Source organism: Rattus norvegicus, chromosome 7 (assembly GCF_021556685.1).
Source record: "Rattus norvegicus strain SHRSP/BbbUtx chromosome 7, alternate assembly SHRSP_T2T, whole genome shotgun sequence".
Lineage (NCBI taxonomy): Eukaryota > Metazoa > Chordata > Mammalia > Rodentia > Muridae > Rattus > Rattus norvegicus.
The window spans coordinates 62,394,916-62,418,688 of record NC_141540.1 but is presented as its reverse complement, the minus strand read 5'-3'; the positions used below and the strand labels follow the sequence as shown (position 1 = coordinate 62,418,688).

The 23,773-nt window shown below is 43.3% G+C and overlaps 2 protein-coding genes across 2 annotated transcripts; one reads left to right on the top strand and one right to left on the bottom strand.

The window, feature by feature from the left end:
* The first annotated feature begins 4,835 nt into the window (after nucleotides 1–4,835).
* Cct2 (chaperonin containing TCP1 subunit 2) lies at nucleotides 4,836–17,579 on the top strand. Its single transcript, NM_001005905.1, has 16 exons — nucleotides 4,836–4,893; nucleotides 5,537–5,611; nucleotides 5,699–5,764; nucleotides 6,614–6,725; nucleotides 7,172–7,248; nucleotides 7,344–7,456; nucleotides 8,188–8,390; nucleotides 10,666–10,766; nucleotides 10,967–11,094; nucleotides 11,712–11,815; nucleotides 13,059–13,178; nucleotides 13,913–14,041; nucleotides 14,172–14,275; nucleotides 14,751–14,850; nucleotides 15,593–15,734; nucleotides 17,308–17,579. Exons 1-16 carry the CDS (start codon nucleotides 4,891–4,893, stop codon nucleotides 17,336–17,338), a joined length of 1,608 nt encoding a protein of 535 aa, NP_001005905.1. The 5' UTR covers nucleotides 4,836–4,890; the 3' UTR covers nucleotides 17,339–17,579.
* Nucleotides 17,580–21,903: 4,324 nt separating this feature from the next.
* Nucleotides 21,904–23,301, bottom strand: Lrrc10 (leucine-rich repeat-containing 10). Its single transcript, NM_001108096.1, has one exon. The coding sequence runs from the start codon at nucleotides 23,231–23,233 to the stop codon at nucleotides 22,412–22,414; it is 822 nt and encodes a 273-aa protein (NP_001101566.1). The 5' UTR covers nucleotides 23,234–23,301; the 3' UTR covers nucleotides 21,904–22,411.
* Nucleotides 23,302–23,773: the final 472 nt, after the last annotated feature.

The following is a 23,773-nucleotide window of genomic DNA, read 5'->3' as shown; positions in this document are numbered from 1 at the left end:
TGCATTCTAGAAAATGCACATAGGTTATGGAAAAAGCATTTCTTGTGTACTGAAGCCTATCAAGATTTCCTTAAATATGTCCCATCTCTGGAGAGATGGCTCAGGAGTTAAGAGCACTGACTGCTCTTCCAGAGGTCCTGAGTTCAATTCCCAGCAACCACGTGGTGGCTCACAACCATCTACAGTGGGATCTGATGTCCTCTTCTGGTGTGTCTGAAGACAGCGACAGTGTACTCATATACATGAATAAATAAATATATCTAAAAAAGTATAATGATGGTTCTTTTAGAGAGGTCCCACATATTGAGAAAGAATTTCCCTACTGACTACAAAAGAAGTCAGTACTGTCCCCACCGAAAAACCACAGGGCCCAGAAGCTACCTATAAAAACAGACAGCAAAAGCAACCGCGATGTAGTATATTCTTTCAGTACTGACAAGTTTTTTTTTTCCATAGAAATTAGAATTTTGACTTGTAAAATACCTTAATTACCAGGTACCATCACAAATGGTAGCTTGCTTAACTTAAAAACTTTTAAATGTTGATTTGTGTGTGTATTTGTATGCGTGTGCATATGTATCCACAACTATCCTTGGAAGCCTGAGAGAGGACCTGACGCTCCAGATCTGGAGTCACACGCAATCGTGAACGCCAGATCCGGGTGCTGAAAACCAAACTCCTGCCCTCTGCAGCGAGAACCAGCTCTCGGAACTGCAGAGCCATCTCTCCGGCCCCACCCCCACCCCAGTGAGTACTTTAAAGATGATCCTGGCTGCTGCTGGCGACATGGCTCAACTACACTGACTGCTCTTCCAGAGGTCCTGAGTTCAATTCCCAGCAACCACATGATGGCTGGCAACCATCTACAAAGAGATCTGATGCCCTCTTCTGGCATATAGGTGTATATGCAGGCAGCACTCCTACACTTTAAATAAATAATAAAACAAAACAAAGAAAAGATGATCCCAGCTAATCTTGCAGGCTTCCTGTCCCCATTGGCAGACTATTAAGCAGTAGCACCCTGTATGGTGAACGATAGGATAGTGTCGTGTCACACAGTAAGAATCCGAGTAGGTGTGGATTCTGGAGTCCTACTACCCTATAAGAATTATGAAAGTTCTTGAGGAATTTCAAGAAGTCTCATTACCTGTGTTCTGGTTGTTTGTTATTTCAGTTATATCTCTCCAGACTAGCAATTCTCAACCCATGGTCATGGGGATTGAACAACCCTTTCACAGGGGTCTCCAAAGATCAGAAAACAGATATTTACATTATGATTCGGAACAGCAAAGGTACAGATATGGAGTAGCAATAAAAGTCATTTTATGGCTGGGGGGCACCACAGCATGAGGAACTGTATTAAAGGGTCGCAGCATTAGGAAGGCTGAGAGCCACTGCTCTAGACAATGACTGTTCTTTCCCCCAAGTCACCTCTTAGCAAATATACTTCGGAGCTTTTGCATGTCAATCCAAGTACACCAACTGCAGAAACAATGTTTTCCAAACCACACTGAAGTTACACCTAAGCTGAGTAGAGCTTGCTAGAGCCCAGGCACCCTCTAAGAAAGATAGTCTTGCTTTTGTGAGATTATATATTCTGATTACATCCATACACCAGGAAATTGAGGCACAGAAGTAATGTAGCTAGAGGTAGTCAGTTAATTCACCAAAAGGGATTCCAACCATAGAGAAGAAAGACTGAGGGTGGTTAGATGGGGGTTGGTGGGGAGGTGTGTCACAAGACAGGATGAAGAGAGCCAAGAGAAACAACCTGAGGAGTAAAAGAGAGGAATAAGCAGGGTCCCTGGACCCTGTAACATGCCCAGTTCAAAACTGCTGCACAGGTTATAAAACATTTTGTGGGGGAAAGTGATAATACATTCAGCCAGTGGGACTTTTGGAATAGCTTTCAGTCAATTCAGAACGTCTGTGGAAGCCCAAGATTACAAAACTCATCTTAAAAACAAGCTGCCATTCAAGTACATTTAGCAAAATTCCAGGTGAAGGGAGTGGTAAGAGGAGGAGACCTAAGACGCAGGGGAGAAGACAGTCTCTAGAGCCCCATTCCAGGGGACTGACTCCTGGCTGCCTCTCAGCTCAGATCTACAGGAGGGCAGGCCTGTCTCCCTGTTCTGTTCAAAGCCTTTATGTTCGCCTATCTTTCTAAAGTCTGACAGGGAGGGGACATTGGTAACCCTTCACCCACAATCCTCCAGCTTGCCACCCACTGGACACTGTAGACTTGGTGCACAATAAAAACAGCAGCCTTTAAAAATGGCAGGTATGGGGGTTGGGGATTCAGCTCAGTGGTAAAGCGCTTGCCTAGCAAGCACAAGGCCCTGGGTTCGGTCCCCAGCTCCGAAAAAAAGAAAAACAAAAGAAAAAAAGAAAAAAAATGGCAGGTATGTTAGCTTCTTAGTGTGACTTGCTTCCAAATACCACCTGGGATATACCCATTAAAATACTTTTCAGGGGACAGAGGCAGGCAGATATCCATGAGTTGGAGGCCAGCCTGGTCTACAGAACTAGTTCCAGGACAGCTAGGGCTACACAAAGAAACTTTGTCTTGAAAAAAACAAAACACACACACACACACACACACACACACACACACACACACACACACGACCGTTTCCTCAGAAAAATTTCCCTGTGACAGAAGACTGGTTAATTTTAAAAAACCAAGTTCTTGGTCCTGAACACACTCCTTGTTATTGGATCTTAGGATAGTGTAAACCAGGGTTACGCAGACTTATTTAAAAGAATGACTGTTGTGGGCTCTGTGGACCCATGTAGCATAAACAACATTTGATGGGGGGCTGGGAGGATTGTTGAGTGGTTAAGAGCCCTTGCTGCTCTTGCAAAGGACCTGAGTCAAATTTCTAGCAACAGGGTTAGGTTGCTTACTATTTCAGCTCCAGAGGCTCTGATGCCTCTTTTTACCCCTTCCCGGCACCTACATGTATATGTGAATACACAGACACACAGAGAAAAAAGTCTCCGTGGGCAAAGGGATTTGCTATTGAGCCTGACAACCTGAGTTTAGTCCTCGGGACCTATGTGATGGCAGGACAAAACTGGTTTCTCAGCGCTGTCCTCTGGCTTTTTACATTTGTACACATACATATGCACACATAATTATTTTAAGTGATGGGGTTGGGGATTTAGCTCAGTGGTAGAGCGCTTGTCTAGCTGAGGTTCGGTCCTCAGCTTCAGAAAAAAAATATATATATATTTTAAGTGCCTATGACTTTAAAAGCTGTTGAGGGAGGACTGGAGAGATGGCTCAGTGGTTGACTGCTCTTCTAAAGAGGTCCTGAGTTCAATTCCCAGCACCACTTGGTGGCTCACAACCATCTGTAGTGAGATCTGATGCCCTCTTCTGGTGTGTCAGAACACAGCAACAAGGTACTCATTCACAAATAATGTTTAAAAACCAGTTGATAACTAGATTTGACTGTCCATAGCTCGCCAGCCCGAACTTACTATATCTAAGGGTAAATATAACTAAACATTGAAAATGCCTTAGTGTTGGCAAGTATCAGAAATTTAGGTACTTACTAAGTGATCAAAGAGAGAAATGTTACCAATGGATAAAAGAAAAACTAACATTCTTTTCAATCATTTGGGGCTTTGCCTTAGGTATCAAGAGCAAAGAGAAAAACATTTTAATATTTTTAAAAGAATTATTTATTTTATGTGTAAGAGTACACTCACTGTTGCTGTCTTCAGACACACCAGAAGAGGGCATCAGATCCCATTACAGATGGTTGTGAGCCACCATGTGGTTGTTGGGATTTGAACTCGGACCTCTGCTCAGGAAGAACAGTCAATGCTCTTAGCCACTGAGCCATCTCTCCAGCCCCAAGAGAAAACTTTTTAAAAACTGATTTATTATGTAGTTTATGTATGAGTGCTCTGTATGCATGTACACCTACCTGCATGCCAGAAGGGCATCAGATGGTTGTGAGTCTCCATGTAGTTGCTGGGAATTGAACTCTGCACCCCAGGAAGAGCAGATACTGCTCTTAAGCGCCGAGCCATCTCACCAGCGCCGAGAAAACTATTTGTAATAAGCTGAAATATTTCGGACTTGATCTTTGAGAAGTCATGTAAGAGTTATAATGGGCTCTCCCCTACCCCGAGGGAAAACAAATGAGGAAAACCTGAACTGGACTACTAGAGCCAATGTCTCAGCTAAGACTCACTAGCGCTTGTCCTGAGCAGTTAAAATCCAATTAGTGTCTTAAAATTAAATGAACTGCAGGAGTAGTGGCGCCCACCTTTTATACCTGCACTGTGGAGGCAGGGTAGAAGGATCTCAGATGGCCAAGCTAAGCTAGAGTTACACAGTAAGACCATGTCTAAGAAGTTAAATGAAGATTCCTTTATAATAATAATGCTAAAAATTATTATTTAGAAGTCTATTGATAAATAACCCTGCCAAAGTAAAATAAAAAGCACGAAAAATGGAATGGTTGCTACCGGGACGAGTAAATAATGGAAATGATTAGTGTGCAACACTTGAAAATGTACAACTGACCTTAAAACAAATTTTGAAAGATTAAATTTTAAAAATGTATGTTAAGCAGGAACTTCGTTTCCGTGGCAACCCGCGCGGTACAAAGTCTCTTTGTTCTCCAGTTCTATTCTAAATCAGCTCGCCCCTAGCCCCGCCCACATCTCAATGATTTCCGCTACTGGGCTAACACGAGCCGAGGCCCCGCCCCTTCTACAGAGAGCAGCCCGCCACGCAGGAGGCGGAAACCCGCGCAGGTCGGCTCCGCCCCCTGCGGCAGATCGTGTCGTCACTTCCGCCTTCCTTTCCCCCTGCTGGCTTCCCGGCGCGGCTTGTGAGGGATTATCCTCTACTCTGAATTCGTCGGAACCATGGTGAGCCTAGCTTTCGGCCCAGGCCTTCGGCTCCTGCCCGGGTCCTGCTGTGTCCCGCCTCCCCGCTGCTCCTCTTGTCTAACCGGAGTCGCAGGCTTCCTGCGGCCGTCTCATGGACCCTCGGCACATGGCACGGACCGGGCATGAGGCCTGCGTGGGACCCGCTGACCAAGCTCTCTGCGTGGGGCTGGAAGGGAGAGCGCGCCCTAAGCCAGCATCTCTTTGTAAGATGAGAGCTTCTCATCTAGGGTACCTCGACCAGCCCCCGGCCTTAGCCCTAGCGGAGAAGTTTCTAGCTACTCTTGTCGGCCCCGCCCTCTTCGGGGCGGGTCTTGAAGGGCGAGCGGCAGTGCAGGCCTGTGGAAGATGGAGGGTAGCTAACTGGTGGTTGGTGCTTGCCCATCCTTAATGTTGCCTTTAGTTTTGTCATAAACACTAGTGGGTTGATGTGATGGCTTATTCCTGGCGCCTACAAGAACGTCCCTCTCGCCATTTAAATAAATACCCACTCCGACGACTGACTCCTGAAATTATATCGGAAACCAGTTTTCCTTTAGATAACCTTACCGATCTAGTGAGAGGCCCTAGATGTGTCTTATCGAGTACTGGCGTTCAAACGGCGTGTGTTACTTTCTCCTTCTAGGCCTCCCTTTCCCTTGCACCTGTTAATATCTTCAAGGCTGGAGCTGATGAAGAGAGGGCAGAGACAGCTCGCCTGGTAAGCCCGTCTGCTTCTTTTAAATGAAAGATCCAACTCTTTGTGAGTGTAAATTTTGACCGCCTTTTCTGATTTTTCTTTTTTAAGTCATCCTTTATTGGTGCCATTGCCATTGGAGACTTGGTGAAGAGCACTTTGGGACCGAAGGGCATGGTAAGAAAAATAAGAAATTTTTAGAAGTTTCTTTTGTTTCTAGTTTTGTTTGCTTTTCCTGTGGTCTTGTGTTGTAGTGGCTGGCCAAAAAGTACGTTTTTTTGTTTTTTGTTTTTTTTCCTTTTTTTCGGAGCTGGGGAACCGAACCTAGGGCCTTGCGCTTGCTAGGCAAGCGCTTTACCACTGAGCTAAATCCCAACCCCCCCAAAATACAAGTTTTAATAATGGTTTAAAGCTTTTGGTGTAAATTTAGTAATAATTTTTTCCCCTTATGTTTTGGAATCTAAAACTTTAAATTAGAAAAAGTCCTTTTGTATTACCATCCCCAATCACACATCTCTCTCCAGTGGCAGCAAGAGTTACCGTTTGCAAAACCTGGTAGCAATGGTTCACTTACAGATAAGTTTGTCATGTTACATTTTTTTTGCAATGCATTTTTTTAAATAACAGATACCATTTTTTTGTTTATGTCTATGTGCTTTTAGTGTGCTGTTTTCAGAGTTCATGCTACCTCCTTTTATGTGAACAGATTTTTATAGCCTTGGTACTAATGTTTTTAACTGATCTTTTGGTTAATACAGAAAGGGTTCCATTGTGATTTTTTTTTCTTTAGTATGCTATACTTTAACTATCGTATAATGTTGTGGGATGTGCTTTGAACTTTGCTGATGGACATTTGTCTGCTTCGTAGTCTTGTGGTGTAGCAAAGCTAGTTTGTATTGTCTGAACTTCTAAGATTTTACACAGTGAGGTTTACAAAGCACGTGGTAGCCAAAGAACCTTTCAGAGGTTTCTGTGTCAGCAGGTATTCTTCAGGAAGTACTTAGTTTGACACAAATTTCCTTTCAGGATAAAATTCTTCTAAGCAGTGGACGGGATGCCTCTCTGATGGTGACCAATGACGGTGCCACCATTCTCAAAAACATCGGTGTTGACAACCCAGCAGCCAAAGTTCTAGTTGGTGAGTCTGAAACTTACTCTTATTCTTTTCTAATAATTTATTTCCCGGCAGGTTGTGTTAACTATTTAAATGAGAGATATTGGCATTTATCAGTATTAAAATGAAATTCAGAAGTATTGTCATCCATAGTCCGTATGGCTGCTACAACCACAGACTAGGTAGTTTTTAAATGGTACAAGAGTCTTTGGCTGAACTGCCAAGTCCAAGATCGGTGGGCCCTTTTCTGGTGAGGTCTTTTTTTCTGTCATAATGTGACAAAAGACATAATGTGCTGAGACAAAAAAAGATCAGGGATTAGTTTCCATGAACTCGTGAGGTACATTCAAGCTAAAGTATTTAGAGCTTTAAGTCAGATCTGGAACATACTATAAATGGAGTGTAGGTTTGCTGTGGAAGTTGTAAAAGAATTTAGTGATAAGGAGGCATAATTTTGCTTTTTTTCCTAGATATGTCAAGAGTTCAGGATGATGAAGTTGGTGACGGCACCACCTCTGTTACTGTCTTAGCTGCAGAGCTACTCCGGGTAAGAGCGGCTGGCAATTCCACCTTAGTACTGGGACTGTGGTTTGAGCAGTAGTCAAATCCTCGGTTACTCTTATGTGCCTTGTTTATTGGCAGGAAGCGGAATCTTTAATTGCAAAAAAGATCCATCCACAGACCATCATTGCGGGTTGGAGGGAAGCCACAAAGGCAGCAAGAGAGGCCCTGCTGAGCTCAGCTGTGGATCATGGGTTGGTATAACGCAATCCCCTTGGGAAAGAAATCTAGAGAACCCTGAGCATTATCTTGGTACCTTGCTCTATCCTAGCAGCTAAAACCCATGCCACCCACCCAAGAACCTTGGCTAGGCCTTCACTTCCCCTCGGCCTCCGGTCTCTAGAGTTAGCTCTCACTAGCCTCAAGTTCACTGCCCAAGTGCTGGGAGTACAAGCCTGTTTCCATACCTGCTTTATTAATCCCTTTAACATGATTCTTAGCCAGTGTGTTTCTGGGTATTGATAGGTTCTCTGCGACATTAGTCCTGAGGTGCTTTAATACGGGACTGATGAATTTTCTTTAAGCTATATTGTATTTTTGAGAAGTTTTAGCTTTATAATATAGGAAATTTGCTACTCAAGAAATATTTCTATGAGTGGAATTGCTGAGTCCAAAAGTCCACCTATTTTAGTTTACTTCGATGTGTATTACTAAATAAACCTCCGGAGACGATTTTTATTTGTGCTGAGTGTGTTGCAGACAGTAGCTTCCCCACTGTGACAGTATTTAATAGGCTTGCGTGCTCAGGCCTCTGGGAGTTTGGGAGTTTGGTGGGAAGACAGGATCCCATTGTTTTCTTTTTCTTGATTTTGATGACCTTAAAGGCCTGAGTAGGATCAGGTACTTAGATGAATCTTTGAAAAGTAAAGTATACTTAATGAATTAATAACAAGTACGTTTTCTTCTGTCTGATTGGTTTTATTAGTTCTGATGAAGTCAAATTCTGGCAAGATTTAATGAATATTGCAGGAACAACATTATCCTCAAAACTCCTTACTCACCACAAGGACCACTTTACTAAATTAGCTGTAGAAGCTGTGCTCAGACTGAAAGGCTCTGGCAATCTGGAGGCGATCCACGTCATCAAGAAGCTAGGTGGGAGCCTGGCAGACTCCTACCTTGATGAAGGTATGTGTGTGCCAAGCATAACCACTGATCAGAGAGCTTGTCTGTTAGGACCACTCAGCTGCTTTTGTCATTTTAACAATTTGTTGTGTTGACAGAATGAATCCTCTTTAACACTACTTAAACATGTTTTAGTTTCTCGATTTCACACAGGGTGAAGTCTTACTGATGATGGAGAAACTCTAGCTTTGCCCAAAGCTGATCCCTAGTGCTACTCTTTAGGATTATGTGTGTTTTCCAAACAATCTCTTAAGTCAAATCACTTAATTAGCAGGTTGTTATAAGGAGTTTTCGTGATTGATATTTTATTGACTTTTGTGTGGCATTTGCTTTTTTTTTTTTTTTTTTTTTTTTACTTAAAAAAATTTAGACTTATTTTCATAACTGTTGCCCATGGAGGTCAGAAGAAGGTACCAGAACCCCTAGAACTGAAGCAAAGAAAGATGACTATGAGCCACCACCATTTGGGTTCTGGGAACCAAGAGCAGCAAGTGCTCTTAATTGCTGAGCCATCTCTTCAGGCCCTGTTGTTTTTAAAGAGTTTTGTCTAGCTAGTGGTGGCCTTGAGTGAATGAGAGACAGACAGACAAACGGGGGGGGGGGGTGGATGACCTTAAACATCTCTGTTCCTTCTGTTGTCTCCCAAACTCTTGATTATGTAGTGCTGAGGGATCTGTCCAGGGCTTTGCGAATGCTAAGTAATTGTGCAAGTTTGTGTCTCTGTGGGTGTGTGCATGTCAGTGGCCAGAGGTAGCAGCTCCACTCAGCTGGAGTTACAGACTGGTGTAAGCACCCTGGGGTGAGGTGCAGGGAGCCAAATCAGGGCCTCTGCAGCAATATAAGCACTCTTAACATCTGAGCCATCTCTCCAGGTTGTTTTTGAGAAAAAAATATTTTTGAAGTTTCTTTAGTTGACAAATAATTATTAAGGTATAGAGATGTAGTTTTTAAGGACTGAGTGATGCTCTTTTCTTAGTGTAATTTGTAGGGCATGTGTTTTTCAGTTCTTCACATTGTATTTACTTTCAAACGAGCTGTGGACCTTGTAGGCATTTTCTTAAAGTGTTCAAAAGAAGCAAGTTATGTTGTGTAACCTTGTTTCTACAAGTGATTTGAAATCCTGGTTCTCATGTGTGTCATATGCCATTTGTATTTCACAATTCTGAAAATATTTTGGTTACATTGATATGCAAAGGCTCTGTAGTGTTTCTAGTGGTCTGCCAAGTAGGGGAAGCCTTGTAACAGTGGCTCATACTGCTCCCATTCCTGTATATGTGCTCTATGCCAGGAATTATAATGGAGCCTTAGCCCCGTAGTACTCCCGATCATCTGCTAAGTGATAACAAGCTGACTAGAGCAGAAAGCACAAGGTAGGCTTAATAAGCCCGTTGTTTGTTACATGTCTGGAAGAAGTCTTTCCAGACGGTCAATTCCAGACCGTAGGATGGCACCAAATCAACAAGGCTGGAAATTAGCATCTCTGCCTTTAGTTGTACATGATTTACATGAGTATCTGGTTGACACTAGCCTTGGCCATGAGGGCAGAGCATGATTGGGACCAGGTTTATGTGTTGTGTTGTCCATGGTGGTCCATGTTACTGCTAGGCCGAGCTGTCTTGTTTATTTTGGGGTCTCTGTTATGTTGCCCTAGCTGTCCTGGAACTTGCTGTGTACAACAGGTGGCCTCTGTCTCTGAGAGACTTCGAGTTCTCACTGCTTGTTTTGTCCTGCAGGTTTTAAACTAGTAAAAATGAACGTAATGCTACTACACTGTAATCCATAGACTCTAGTCATATATCAATCAAAAGTTTCAGGGTGATGTGTTTTATTTCTGTGCTAATGCTGTAGGATTGCCTGTGTGTACTCTCTTCTTTTAGTCATTTGCTTTATAATGTTTATGGGTATTTTTGCCTACATATATGTCTGCCGTGTGTGCCTGGTGCCTGCGGATCCCCTAGAACGTTGGATCCTCTAGAACTGGCATTACTGAGTGTTGTCAGCCAACATGTGGGTACTGGGAAATGAACCCAGGTCCTTTGCAAGAGCCAACAGGTGCTCTAAACCACTGAACTGTGTGTCCAGCTCCATGGGTTCTGTTTGTCAAGTATATTTTAGATACTAGGGTAATGTTTGGAATCACTACTATAATGACATACTTCTTAGATTCATGGTACATTGAACTTTAAAGTACGCTATTTGGATTACTAATTTGTGAACAGACGACTGCAGGTTTACACATGCGTCCTAAAAGTATTTATCACATCTTTGTTTATTGTAGGTTTTCTCTTGGATAAAAAAATTGGAGTAAATCAACCAAAGAGAATTGAAAATGCTAAAATTCTTATTGCGAATACTGGCATGGATACAGACAAAATAAAGGTATGTGACTACAGTTCTGAAAATGCTGTTGCTGTTAACTTTTAGGAGTCAGTCAAAGTAAATAACTTCAATCCATGTACAGATAACACCCCCATAATACTTTGAAGTGTCTGTCTGTAGAAACACTGCAGTACAGTGTGGCTAGAGCTTTGTTTCTAAGGGACTGAAGCCTAACACTGCCTTTCTGTCTTCATTCTTAGATATTTGGCTCTCGGGTAAGAGTTGATTCCACAGCCAAGGTTGCAGAGATAGAACATGCAGAAAAGGAGAAGATGAAGGAGAAAGTTGAACGTATTCTTAAGCATGGAATAAACTGCTTTATTAACAGGTCTGTGTAATCTAAAGTTATTTTTTCTTATAAAAGTTGTATTTCCTATCAAGTTACTTATTGTTAGGAACTGCTGCACATGGTTTTACGTAAGATTGCAGATGGAGGCAGTTGATTGGGTCAGGACACTCAGTGGACTCTTAGCTTCCAGGCAAGTTTTGTGTGCTCTGGGGTTCCTCCGTTTTTATTGCGCTCTTCTCAGTACTTTTATACACATTTTTATTGTACTCACCTTTCGTGTGCTCATACAAGGATACAGTGCTTGCTGTAGTATGAAGTAAGGCTATATTAGTTGGGTATTGTGCTTTAGTGTAAAGCCCTGTTAATGTTGAACACCAGCAGTGAGGTAACGTTGATCTAATGGAGAGTGACTGACTACTAGACAGGTAGAACATATTGTGGGGTTTCAATTTCTGTTTTTGCTTATGCTATAGAGGTCAGAGGACAACTTGTCGGGGAGTGCATTCTCTATCATTTGAGACCCAAGGATTGAGCATAGATCATGAGGCTGGATATTTTTATTTCTGATGAAGTAAAAATGCTTGCAGGTTTTGCATTCTAATGTGATTCACTTTGAGAGGTAGCCATTTTGAGCATAGTGTGTATTTTATTTGCAGACAGTTAATTTATAATTACCCTGAACAACTCTTCGGTGCTGCTGGCGTCATGGCTATTGAGCATGCAGATTTTGCAGGTGTGGAACGCCTAGCTCTTGTCACAGGTATGAAAAAGTGTACACCGTAGTAGTTTCTAGTAAGTTACTGTGCAATGCATTAAGGATCTGAAGAAACCTCTTAAGGAGCTAAGAGTATATACTTTGAATTATGCCCTTTAGTTTACTTAACATTGTTTGAAGAGTTACGTTCATTGATTGATTGTGCGTGTGTATATGTGCTCTGGTTTGCTTGTGGAGGTCATAGCATTGATGCTCTCTCCTCTTCACCGTGTTTGTCTTGGGTGTTAAACTCAGGTTACTAGGCTCTCTGGCAAGTGCCTTTATCCGCTGCACTGTCTCACTGGTCCCTCTATTATTGTATGCAACTTTCTCTTACTTAAAATACTCAGTACTCAGAAGTTTCTCAGACTGTGGTTTTTGGGGGTGTAAAGTGTTTGACAGTGTACAGTGAAATGACATATGGTAGGAACCAAGTCTAAATATGAAATGTATTTATGTTAGGTGTGTACACCTTACACAGGGAAATAGTTTATGCAGTGTTTTTGACTTGCATTTTTACTCACTTTTCCACCTGGGCCATTTTCATTCTTAAAGTTGCACATTTGGGGTTTCAGCTTAGGGATGCTTAAAGTGTGCACCAGATTTTACACACACACACACACACACACACACACACACACACACACACACACACACACAGTTTACCATAACTATAGACTTCTTTCTTGGTTTTTCTTTTTCTTTTCTTTTTTTTTTTTTTTTTTTTTCCCCGGAGCTGGGGACCGAACCCAGGGCCTTGCGCTTCCTAGGTAAGCGCTCTACCACTGAGCTAAATCCCCAGCCCCTTCTTTTTCTTTTCTTTCTTTCTTTTTTTTTTTTTTTTCAGCGCTGGGGACCGAACCCAGGGCCTTCTGCTTGCTAGGCAAGCGCTCTACCACTGAGCTAAATCCCCAACCCCCTTTCTTGGCATTTCAAGACAACTCATTCTTTCTTACAAAAATAAAGACTTGAATTTCTAGGCATAAACCAATTTGAGCTTAAAAGAGAAGTATTAAGTCTTAACTAGTTTGTTTTGCTGAATACTAGTTCCTTGTGCCCCATGTGAGTTAAAATTAACAGTAATCTTTAATGGCGACTTTGTGTCCTTCAGAGTGGGTCAAGTATGTATCTTGTGCTTGAATTTAAACATAACTTTTCTAAGTTTTTTATTTCCCAAATGGTAAAAATGTTTAAAGAGTGAATCAATTTAGTAACAGCCTCTAACTCACAGATGTGTTAATGTTCATAGGTGGTGAAATTGCCTCTACCTTTGATCATCCAGAACTTGTGAAGCTTGGAAGTTGCAAACTTATTGAAGAAGTTATGATTGGGGAAGATAAACTCATTCACTTTTCTGGGGTTGCCCTTGGTGAGTGACTATGTAACTCTTGGATTAGGTACCTAAGTCCTTGCTGGCCTCTGGAAGTGGAAAAAAAGTTGTAGTGTTAGAGAGATGGCTCAGCAGTTATGAGCACTGACTCTTCTTCCACAGGTCCTAAGTTTAATTTCCAGCAACCACATGGTGGCTCACAATGATCTGTAATGGGATCTGATGCCCTCTTCTGGTGTGTCTGAAGACAGCTATAGTGTAGTCCTATACATAATTTTTTTTTTTTTAATGGTTGCTATAGTGCTGAAATCTATATCCTGTGAGCTTGTTGAGATGGCCCTGTGGGTAGAAGTGCTTGAAGCCTGAAGACCTAAGTTCCCTTTCTGGGACCATCATGGTAGAAGGAGAGACCCATCTCACCACTGACTTCCATGCATACATACATCCACACACATACATACACACATGACTAAGGATTAATAAGTGGACTGGATAGATGTGTCCTACAAGGGCAAATGTAAATTTTGAGAGTCCCTATTTTATGTTTTGTTTCAGTGTGTTGAAGTCAGGTTGATATTTGCTGCCTTTTGAATTGAGTATATTTAGCATGAATTTTTCTTGATCATTCAGAACATATTTGAGCATGGATTTTTGCAGAGAAAGCATTGGAAGGAAAACCCAATAATAGTCGCTCATATGGATACTGGAAGGCAGATGCTTTTGTGTAGATGGCTAGATGGTAACTGGTTGATAAGTATTACACTTACCTTTAGGTGAGGCTTGTACCATTGTACTTCGTGGTGCCACTCAGCAAATTTTGGATGAGGCTGAAAGATCTCTGCATGATGCCCTTTGTGTTCTTGCCCAAACTGTAAAAGATCCTAGAACAGTTTATGGAGGAGGTAAGCATTTGGAGAATGTTACATACTTTGCTCTTGTCATACACTATGTCTGACTTACATATGAAGGTATTGGCTCCTACAGAAACAGAGACAGCTGGGTGCATAACAAGTTTTTGGGTTAAATTTGTAGGTTGTTCTGAGATGCTGATGGCTCATGCTGTGACAATGCTTGCCAGTAGAACCCCAGGAAAAGAAGCCGTAGCAATGGAGTCATTTGCTAAGGCCCTGAGAATGGTAAGCTGGGAAGAGAAGCCATGAACACTTCATGGGCATTTATATAAACTAAATGTGTTTTTCTCCTTGCCTTTACAAAAATGCAGTAGTTCACAATGTTTTATATTTTGAATGCACATTTTATACCTAATCATGAGTAGTTATTAAGAAACAGACATCCAGGCACGGTGTTTGCCTATAATCCCATCACTTGGGAGGTTGAGGCCAGGATTTCTTTTTTTCTTTCTTTTTTTTTTTTTTTTTTTTTTTTTCTTTTTTTCGGAGCTGGGGACCGAACCCAGGGCCTTGCGCTTGCTAGGCAAGTGCTCTACCACTGAGCTAAATCCCCAACCCCGAGGCCAGGATTTCAAATGTGAGACCAGCCCTGTGTGCATAGGAAGAGCTCGTCAGGTTCTTCAAGGCTATACATTTAGCTGGCTTTCTAGGTTACAGACAGTGTAGTCCTTGGTGGTTATTTGTCATTTTCAAATTGCAGTTGCCAACGATCATAGCTGACAATGCAGGCTATGACAGTGCAGATCTGGTGGCACAGCTCCGAGCTGCTCACAGTGAAGGCCGTATAACTGCTGGACTGGGTAAGAAATCAAATGGACTTCTGCATATTTGGACTTTATACATATGCATTTCTATTGACACACACACACACACACACACACACACACACACACACGATGCACTTTGGTCATATCCCCTTCCCTTTGTTCTCATAACACCTTTCTCCATCACTGAACCCTTTGTTTCCAGATCCCTCTCCTGCTCACATGGGCGGAAGGTTATTTACTTGGATAAAGGTGCCTTCTCAAGGCTGTACCCTGAGGAATATGACTCATCCTTCCCCAGCAGCCATAGTAGCTTGTCAGTGAGGATGGGCCTGTAGGAGCCCCTTTCTTCTCAATGATAGATGGAATGTTAATGGGCCTCTCAGGTCCAGAAGGTAGCACTCCAGAGCATCCTCCTCCTCCAACTCTTTGTTCCTTCTACCCTACACTGCAGTGTTCTCAGAGACCTGTTGAGGGCCGAGCACTCAGGCATTTGTTTCCTGTACTTTCCCCAGTCACAAGGCTCCCCACGGACTCTGTCTGCTGCAGCTTCTCTGAGCAAGGCAGCCCCACTCTGAGCATATGAACCTAGCCCTCTAGACCTGCAGCTCTGCTGCCAGGCTTAACAGTTGTTCTTGCCATGGTTTTTAATAGTGCTTTTATAGATGACCTAGTTAAATCAGGCACTTAGGTGCAGTAACAGCTTTAGTTTTATTACAAATCATCAGGTAAGATGTTTTAATGCCTTTTGTTATTACTTTAATAACTGCCTTTTCAGATATGAAGGAAGGCAGCATTGGTGATATGGCAGTACTGGGTATAACCGAGAGCTTTCAAGTGAAGCGGCAGGTTCTTTTGAGTGCGGCGGAAGCAGCAGAGGTGATTCTACGAGTGGACAACATCATCAAAGCGGCACCAAGGTACTAGAGCGCTTGCACTCCTGGGACAGTGTACTGAGACAGAGTCCAGGGAGCTTGATAGTTGTATTTAACGGGACAGTTATTTTAGTAGACTGTTACATAAGCTATCTAAAATATGTAGTCATAGTTCTTAAGATTAGAAAGGCTTAGGAAGAAAGTGGTTTGGGTAGCCAGGGGCCCACTCATCTTGGAAGGACTAAAGAGCCAGGCTTATGAAAGTCAAGGATCAGGGAGCTGTGAGTGTCTGAGCTTCAAGCACTAAGACGGCAGGTGCCCTACACATGCATGGCTCATAAACATTCTCAAGTACCCATTGACAAGTCCTTTCCAGGTTCATATTGTAGAAAGTAACTAAGTTCTCTTTAAAATGCTGTCACACAGAAGTGGTTAAATTAAGTGCATCCGTCTGCTTCATGTTGCTGTGTCAAATTGTGACGACGGAAGGATTTATTTGGGTTCACAGATTTAGATGTTTCAGTTCCTACTGCCTTGGGGTAGAATAGTTGCCACTGAGGAAAAGGAAAAGAGTGTGCCCAGGATGCCAAGTGAAAAGAAGGTGGCGACAGTTTACTTAGAACCTGGGCCTTAGCAACATTGGTTTGACATGCAGTGTTAGTGGAGTGGTGGGGATAAACTTAATCCTATAGAAGGTTCAAAAAAGAAAACTCAAAGTACAGTCTCCCTCAGAAAGGGGAAATTGAAGTGCAGGTTGCAGTTTTGAAGTGTTCTGTAAGTGAACAGAGAAGCTGCCATTAAAGGAAGCCCAAATATCTTAAGTGGAAGATTGTTAGATGCAAGTTTAAAATTCTTTAACTTTGAAACTTCGGAGAGTTCCTGGGGGTGCTCGCTAATTGTCCCAGAATCTCACATATGTGGATTTTTAAAATTCTCACTTTTTCTCACACTGTATAATTCGAAAATGTTTAAAAGCATTTTAAAACAAATATAAAGTTAAAATTTCACTGATATGCCTGCCGTCCCTTTGCAACAGTTCGTTATGTCTCCGTCACTGTGCGTGCGGTCACTGGAGAATTAGGCATGAGGGATGATTATGGCACAGTGTGTTCTCTGCTCTAGCGGATCTGTGGGCAGTCCTGTGCTCCTGAGTAGATTGTCGTCCAGGACCCCTGTGTCGTTGTTTGGCTTTGATTTGATGTATCTGTCTGATGAATTTGGTAAACTTTCCTAATCCTGACATTCAAAAACATGAAGTAAGCCAAGTATAGTAGTATATTCCTTAGAAACTGAGACAGAAGGATTGCAAGTTCAAGTCTAGTCTTAGGGTATATAGTAAAGCAAAAACCAGGTTAGCCTTTTGGGGGAGGTATATTGTTTAGTAAGTAGGTTGTTTGGGTCAGACACAGAACTGTTGGGTACAGGCCTACATGATGCATGAGTTTTCCTGTGTCCTCTTAAAGTGTGACTGATTGAGTGGTGTTACGTCCTTATGGGAAGTGGACCCACAGTGACTTTAGTGAGACAAAGGTTCTTGTATTTGTAGTCATTGAGAATCTAGTTGAAATCAGACTTCTCATTTTTTTACTTTTTGTTAATGTGATTTTTTTTCTTATAGGAAACGTGTCCCTGATCACCACCCCTGTTAAGCATTCCCATTTGCTGTTGAACTCTGGACCAGTTCATAGCAAAGCTGTATTTGAAAGACTTCACCCTTTAAAGAAGACTATGGAATTGCTGTGTCCATGACAGCCTTAAGTTTGAACATTTAGCTGACCTTCTGTGTTAAACATGGGTCTAATTTATTTGCTATTTCATTTTCCATACAGTTCAGTTGATTTACAGGTTCATTTCTCATACTGTGTATTAAAATAAAAAATCAGTTACTTAGTCCTTAATGTCTTAGTGATCTGTATATATCATATCCTATTTGAAATCTACTTATGGAAGCAATCATTCCTCGGTGAAGAGTTGTTTCAGCCTAATCAATTCCTGACTTTATCCTTTTATAAAGTAATTGATTATGCATACACACACACTCAGTCATGCATAGCTTTTACTGAACATTAATTTAGAGTAGAAGTACCATAAGGTACAGTTCTGATTTAGTTTAATATAAGTGCCCTTTCTTATTTACGTTAGACAACACTGTTCAAGTTTGGAAAAGTGACATTTAACTGTCCACCTCTCTCTGGTGCCTTAAGAAGATAACTTCTTCCTAAGATAGTGCGTTTGTTTAGATGATAGTATGACTGTTTTGTTAGGTAGAGAACTGAAATGTATTGGGCTTAATTTACACTTGACATAGATGCGAAAGTTAATCAGAATATTGCAGAGTGCACAGAATTGAAGATTGCCGAAAAGCTTAGATTTACTGGCTGCCAGAGCATCAGGGTGCCCTCAGGGAAAGGGGGGCTGTGAAAGTTGGTAACAGGGCTAAGAGCCATTCAGTCAGCAGCATGTTTGTCACACAGCGTGATCCCTAGCTCACGATACACACCTGACTCCATCATGGAAGGGCTAAGTCAGGAGGGTGCCTGGGGTTGCTAGTCACAGCTAGCCTTGTTACTGACGTGCATGGGCTTCAGGTTCAGTGAAAAGGATCCTGTGCTTAGATATATGTGTGTGAGTGCTTTGCCTGTCTGTGCCATGTGTGCTCCATGCCTGAGGTCAGAAGAGGGCATGTGATTCCTTGAAACGGGAGTAGAGTGGTCGTCAGCCACCATGTGGATGTTAGAACTGAACGCAGTTTCTCTGTCAGAGCACTGGTCACTTACTCATCTTTTTAGCCTCTCTATTTCAATACCAGGAATTTACTAGGGGCTGGTAGGATGGTTCAGTGGTCAGGTGCTTGCTGTCAAGCTGGAGGACTTGAGTTTAATCCCTGGAATCCACATGGCAGGAGAGAACCGGCTCCTCTAAGTTTTCCTCTGACTTTCATATGTAAGTGGTGTCCAGATCCAAACACCAATTGAATACATGTAAAAGTACAAATTGCTACTAGCTATTAATGACTAGTGTCACTGCGTAGAAAACTGCAGGATTCTAGGATCCAGTAAAGGCTGCACTGGTCTCTCGGGTGTGACTCCTCCGTGAGGACTAGACTGCTATTGTTTGACTTGGGAGGTGCTAACAGGATGTGGGAGGGAATCTGTTCTCTTCCCAATTCTCAGAGTAACTTCAACTCTGCAAGATCTGGCTCTAATTTCTCTTCTTTTTTTTTTTAAAGCTGTATTTTGAATTGTGTCTCGGGTGGGCATTTGTGCTGAGTGCAGGTATCCTTGGAGGAGTTGGGTCCCCCAGGAGCTAAAGTAGTTGACTTGGGTTCTGGGAACCAAACTTAGCCCCCTAATCACTGAGCTGTGTTTCCAGTGGCCGTTCTACCATGGCTGTCAAGTGGATGTGAGCGGCATTTCCCTGTGAACTCAGCCCTAAGGCTCACAGCCTGCTGCTGTTGGTCCATCTCCATTCCTGTGGCCCTTTCTCCATCCTCTTTGGTCATGCTTCGTAAGCCTGCCATTGCACTCACGTGTCGATGCAGGATTTGTGAGCTTGCCGGGTTCCTGTGTTTTAATGTCTTTAGAAGTGGGAACTTTTCTGTGGATCACAATTGCTATAGAACTTTAAAACCCCTAGCATGAGCAATAAAGGAAAGCTGGATTTAGATCTTGGTTTTACCTTGTGTTGCTGAAAGTGGAACCCAGGCACACAGGTTACTAAGTGGCAGAGGTGGGGATTGAGTCCAGATAGTGAGGAGGGTTCTTCCCTCAGCCAGGGTACTGCAGTGTTCTCTGATGGCTGTGACCTGTGCTTCCCCCCTCCCCCCCAGCTGGGGATCGAACCCAGGGCCTTGCGCTTCCTAGGCAAGCGCTCTACCACTGAGCTAAATCCCCAACCCCAGTGACCTGTGCTCTTAAGTTGTTTTCACTGACTTGAACGCAGAAGCCATCCTTGCCCAGCCCTGAGATTTTGAGACTGACCCTGCCTTAGCCTCCTGAGTGCAGGGGTTGCAGGCATGTGCTATTATCCTGGCAAACCCTGCCTTTTGAGTGCAAAATTACAAATTACAGTGGTTGCCACATAGGGCAAAATAGAAAAGGTTGGTGGTCTGTTTTTCTACCATATGGTAAAGATGAGTGCATGAGTACAGTGTTTGAGTTCAGCTGAGGTACCAGTTGAGGCTGTCTCAAAAGAAAACAAGTTAGCTGTGTCCTGGAGTTTTAATTGCTGCGGTAAGACATAACCCAAGAAGGATTTAATTCATCTTAAGTTTCCAGAAAGTAACTCTGTCCCCCAGGGAGGGAAGTCAGAGAAGAACCAGAAGCAGAAGCCATGGAGAGGAGGTGCTGACTGGCTTCCTTCTCATGGCTGCCTTCACTTCCCCACAGGACCCAGAACCACCCCAGGAGCGGCACCTTCCCTAAGTGAACTGGACCCTTCCGCTTCAACTATGAATCAAGAGAATGCCACACAAGTTTGTCCACAGGCTAATCTGGTGGAGGCATTTTCTTAGTTGAGGTTCCCTCTTCCCAAATGATTTCTAGCTTGTGTCAAGATGACGTCTATGTAGCTGGTACAAGTTAATACTACTCATCTCTAAAAACTGAGGGGAGGTCAGTAGGTAAAGTTTGCCTTCATTCCTACCTGGGATGGTCTGCAGATTTCCCTCAGTCCTTTAGGTTTCCAGACTGAAAACCCAGGGAAGAAATAATACTTGGTGCTTCAGCCTTTCTTCCTTATTTGCAACGAGATCTTAGTATCTCCAAGACCACCAGAAGATGCCTCTCAGCTCACGACCCCTTTGGTAAACCTCCATTTCCAGGAATATCTACATTATAATACATAGCAGCAAAATAAGTTATGAAGTAGCAACAAAAAAATTTTATAGTTGAGGGTCACCACAACATGAACTGTATTAAAAGGTCGCAAGCATTAGGAAGGTTGAGAACCACTGAACTAGAAGAAATGTAAATGCCATATAGACGTCATTAAAAGAGGCTTTTTTTTTTTTTTTTTTTTTGGCATACATTTGAGAAAAGTATGTTGCAAGCTTACTGATTTAGAAAAAAACAATTTGGCTATACACCAAATGTTAGTTAGCTTCAGCTCAGGGCTATAGACCAGCTTATGCTAGAGAAGACACGCCTGTTCATCTTGAGAGGGAAGACTGTAGCAGAAGCTTCTTTGTTCCCTTCCCCCCCCCCCCCCCCCCCCCCCCCCCGAGCTGGGGACCGAACCCAGGGCCTTAGGCAAGCGCTCTACCGCTGAGCTAAACCCCCAACCCCGCAGAAGCTTCTTTGGAAGGCAAATTCTTGTTTGCAAATTGTGTTTAGAGTCAGTCACCTTGAATAAGAATAGACTGGAAAAAAAAAAGCATTCTAGCAATCTAGTAGAAATGTGGGCTCATTGCTATAAGAAGAAATCTATCCCTCTGGGTATAAACATACTACATTTAATGATTAAGGGCATCTTTGGCGGCGGTCTGGTCACTGGACTGCAAGTGCTCTGCACCAGAGAGGTGGTGACAGTATTATGTGATATTCCAGGACCTCCTCTGACTTAGCAGCAGTATTTCTGAAAGGATTCTGACAGTCCAGAACCGTGCTTGTCCTCCCATGGTCAGTCCTCCCATGGTTCTTTATAAAACCTTCATATAGTTCGTCTTAGTAAGATGACAATTTGTGTCCTTGTGTTTTGAAAAGGTTATTAAATCATATACTGACAGCGTTTTAGAATTTATGCATTTGTGATATGTTCTTTCATAAATAATGCCCCAAATACCTAGATTTGTAGACTGTCAACAGACCCTATGAACAAAAACCCAAACAAATGATGACAAAAGTCAAGGTAAAAGCTGAAACTTCCACTTCAAACTTCAAATGCTTGTTTTAGGCGAACTGATTTTTACATTCTACCTTTAACAAAGAATGACTCTCGGGGAGCATGACTGTTCTGGAGGGCAGGTTGGACCCCCACCCCCACCCCCACCCCCGAGGAATCAGGAGGCTGCCTAGGAGAAGAAAGGTTTGGTTTTTCAGATGACAGTGAACTCAGCCGACTTTAGTTCAAACCTTACAAGGGAAAGTGAGTGGAACCAGCTTGAGCCACTGTAAAGTTAGAAGGCCCAGCTCCACTGAAAGACTGCTTTGTGGTGTTTACAGCAGGGGCTAAAGTGCTGGGACGCTCAGGCCTGTGTAACCACAGTTTTTTCCTTTAAAACAAGCCTGACAAGGTAGAGTTGTCCCTTTCAGGAGCCAAGTTAGTAACACCAGTACATTGATACTACACGGAACTTCATGGTAAGGAAATAGGTAGGTATGAGAGCGAGAGACAGACCACCCGAGCATTTGATAGCATTCTTTATTTTAACAAACACCATATACGAAGCACTCACTAGCCTTGTGACCAGCCACTTCTGCAGAGTGGAAAAGGCTGGTGTGGTGTGTGGCCCTTCTTGCTCTCCAGTGTTTCCAAGTAGCTCATCTGAAGGAGCTGCTTCTGGCACAGGAGTGACAGTCACTCTGGGTTCCAGGTCAGCAACAGCACACACCTTCCCCTTAGGAAGAGGTGCTGTGGACTGGAAATGCTTTCTTCTCAATAGTCCTGTATAACCTCGACTGGCTCTCCATCAGCCCTGGGATGAACCAGGACTATGCCTTCTGCTCCAAAGAGATGCCTTCGGAACAGATGGGTCCTCTGAATTGCTCTTCAACAGCAGCTGCTCAAGAGCTGGGAGGAAGAAGGGGAGGCGGCTCTTGGTTCTCTTCCTTGGCCAGTGCGGATCTCCTAGTTTTTCTGCGGTCAGGTTCTGGGGTCTCCTCTGCCCATCTCCCAACGCGGCGAACACCTTTGCCCACCTTCGGGGCATTTCTGCAAGGATTGTGATCATAGATGACCAGCTTCAGATTTGTCAAGTGGGCCAGGCTGGGGAAGTAGCGGATACTGTTCCGATCCACGTCTATCACCTCCAGGAAGGGCATGTGAAGCAACACTGAGGGGAAGTCAGCGAGCTGATTGCCTGAGAGCCAGATGGTTCTGAGCTCGCGCAGGCGCCGGAGCTGGCCGGGCAGCAGACGTAGAGCGTTGGAACCTGCATGCAGGGTTTTAAGAAGACTCAGTTCACAGACCACATCCGGGAGCCGGGTGAGGCAGTTAGACTCAAGCCACAGGGTCCTGAGGTTCTGGAGCAGGCTGAGCTCATCCGGGAGGTCACAGAGTTTATTATTGCCCAGGTAGAGGATGCAGAGCTGTTTCAAGGTACACACCGCCTGGGGAAGAGCTTTGAAGTTGTTGAAATCCAAGGCCAGGATCTGCAGGTTCTGCAGCTGTGCCAGGTCGGGAGGCAGGCTGTGAAGGTGGTTGTCGCTGAGGTAGAGCTTTACCAGCTCGGTGAAGGAGCACACGTGCAGTGGGAAGCGACGGAGCTGGCTCCCACTCAGATCCACCATCCTGTCCAGAGGCATCTCTCGGAGGTCTCCCACCACATAACTCTGGCAGCGGTCGGTGGGGATGAAAGCCACGAGGGCCCGGATGATGTTTCCCATGTGAAGCTGGCTGCGCGGCGAGCCCCTGCCCACCAACTCTGTCAGGGCGTAGGCTGGCTCTGCCCACTGCTCAGGATCCCTTCTACCCTCTCTTTATAACCTGGAATTCTGTGACAAAAGCCAGTCACTTTGACAGAATAAAGTGCTCCTGATAGCAGCTCGAGTGTCTGGTGACAGGCCCGACAGGCAGGGTCTGGGACATCATGTCCAACTCACATATTTGTCTTTAATCACTTATCTATTCTTTCCTGATTTTTTTCCCCTAATGATAAAATACTGTAACACATGTAGAGAAGTAAAAAAGAAAAATATCTATATTTGTACTATGTAGGTAACACTGTAAATATTTGAATGTATAGCTGTCTCCTTTTGTTACAAATGATTAATTTTTTTTACTTACATGTGAATTTAAAAAGTCACACTGTGACCGTGTACTTGCAGCTATAAAATATGCAATTACTTTAAGTCCTCAAATAGCATTCTGCATATATGCACAATGATTTACACAGTTTTGCACACTGGACCAGTCAGTTACTTGTA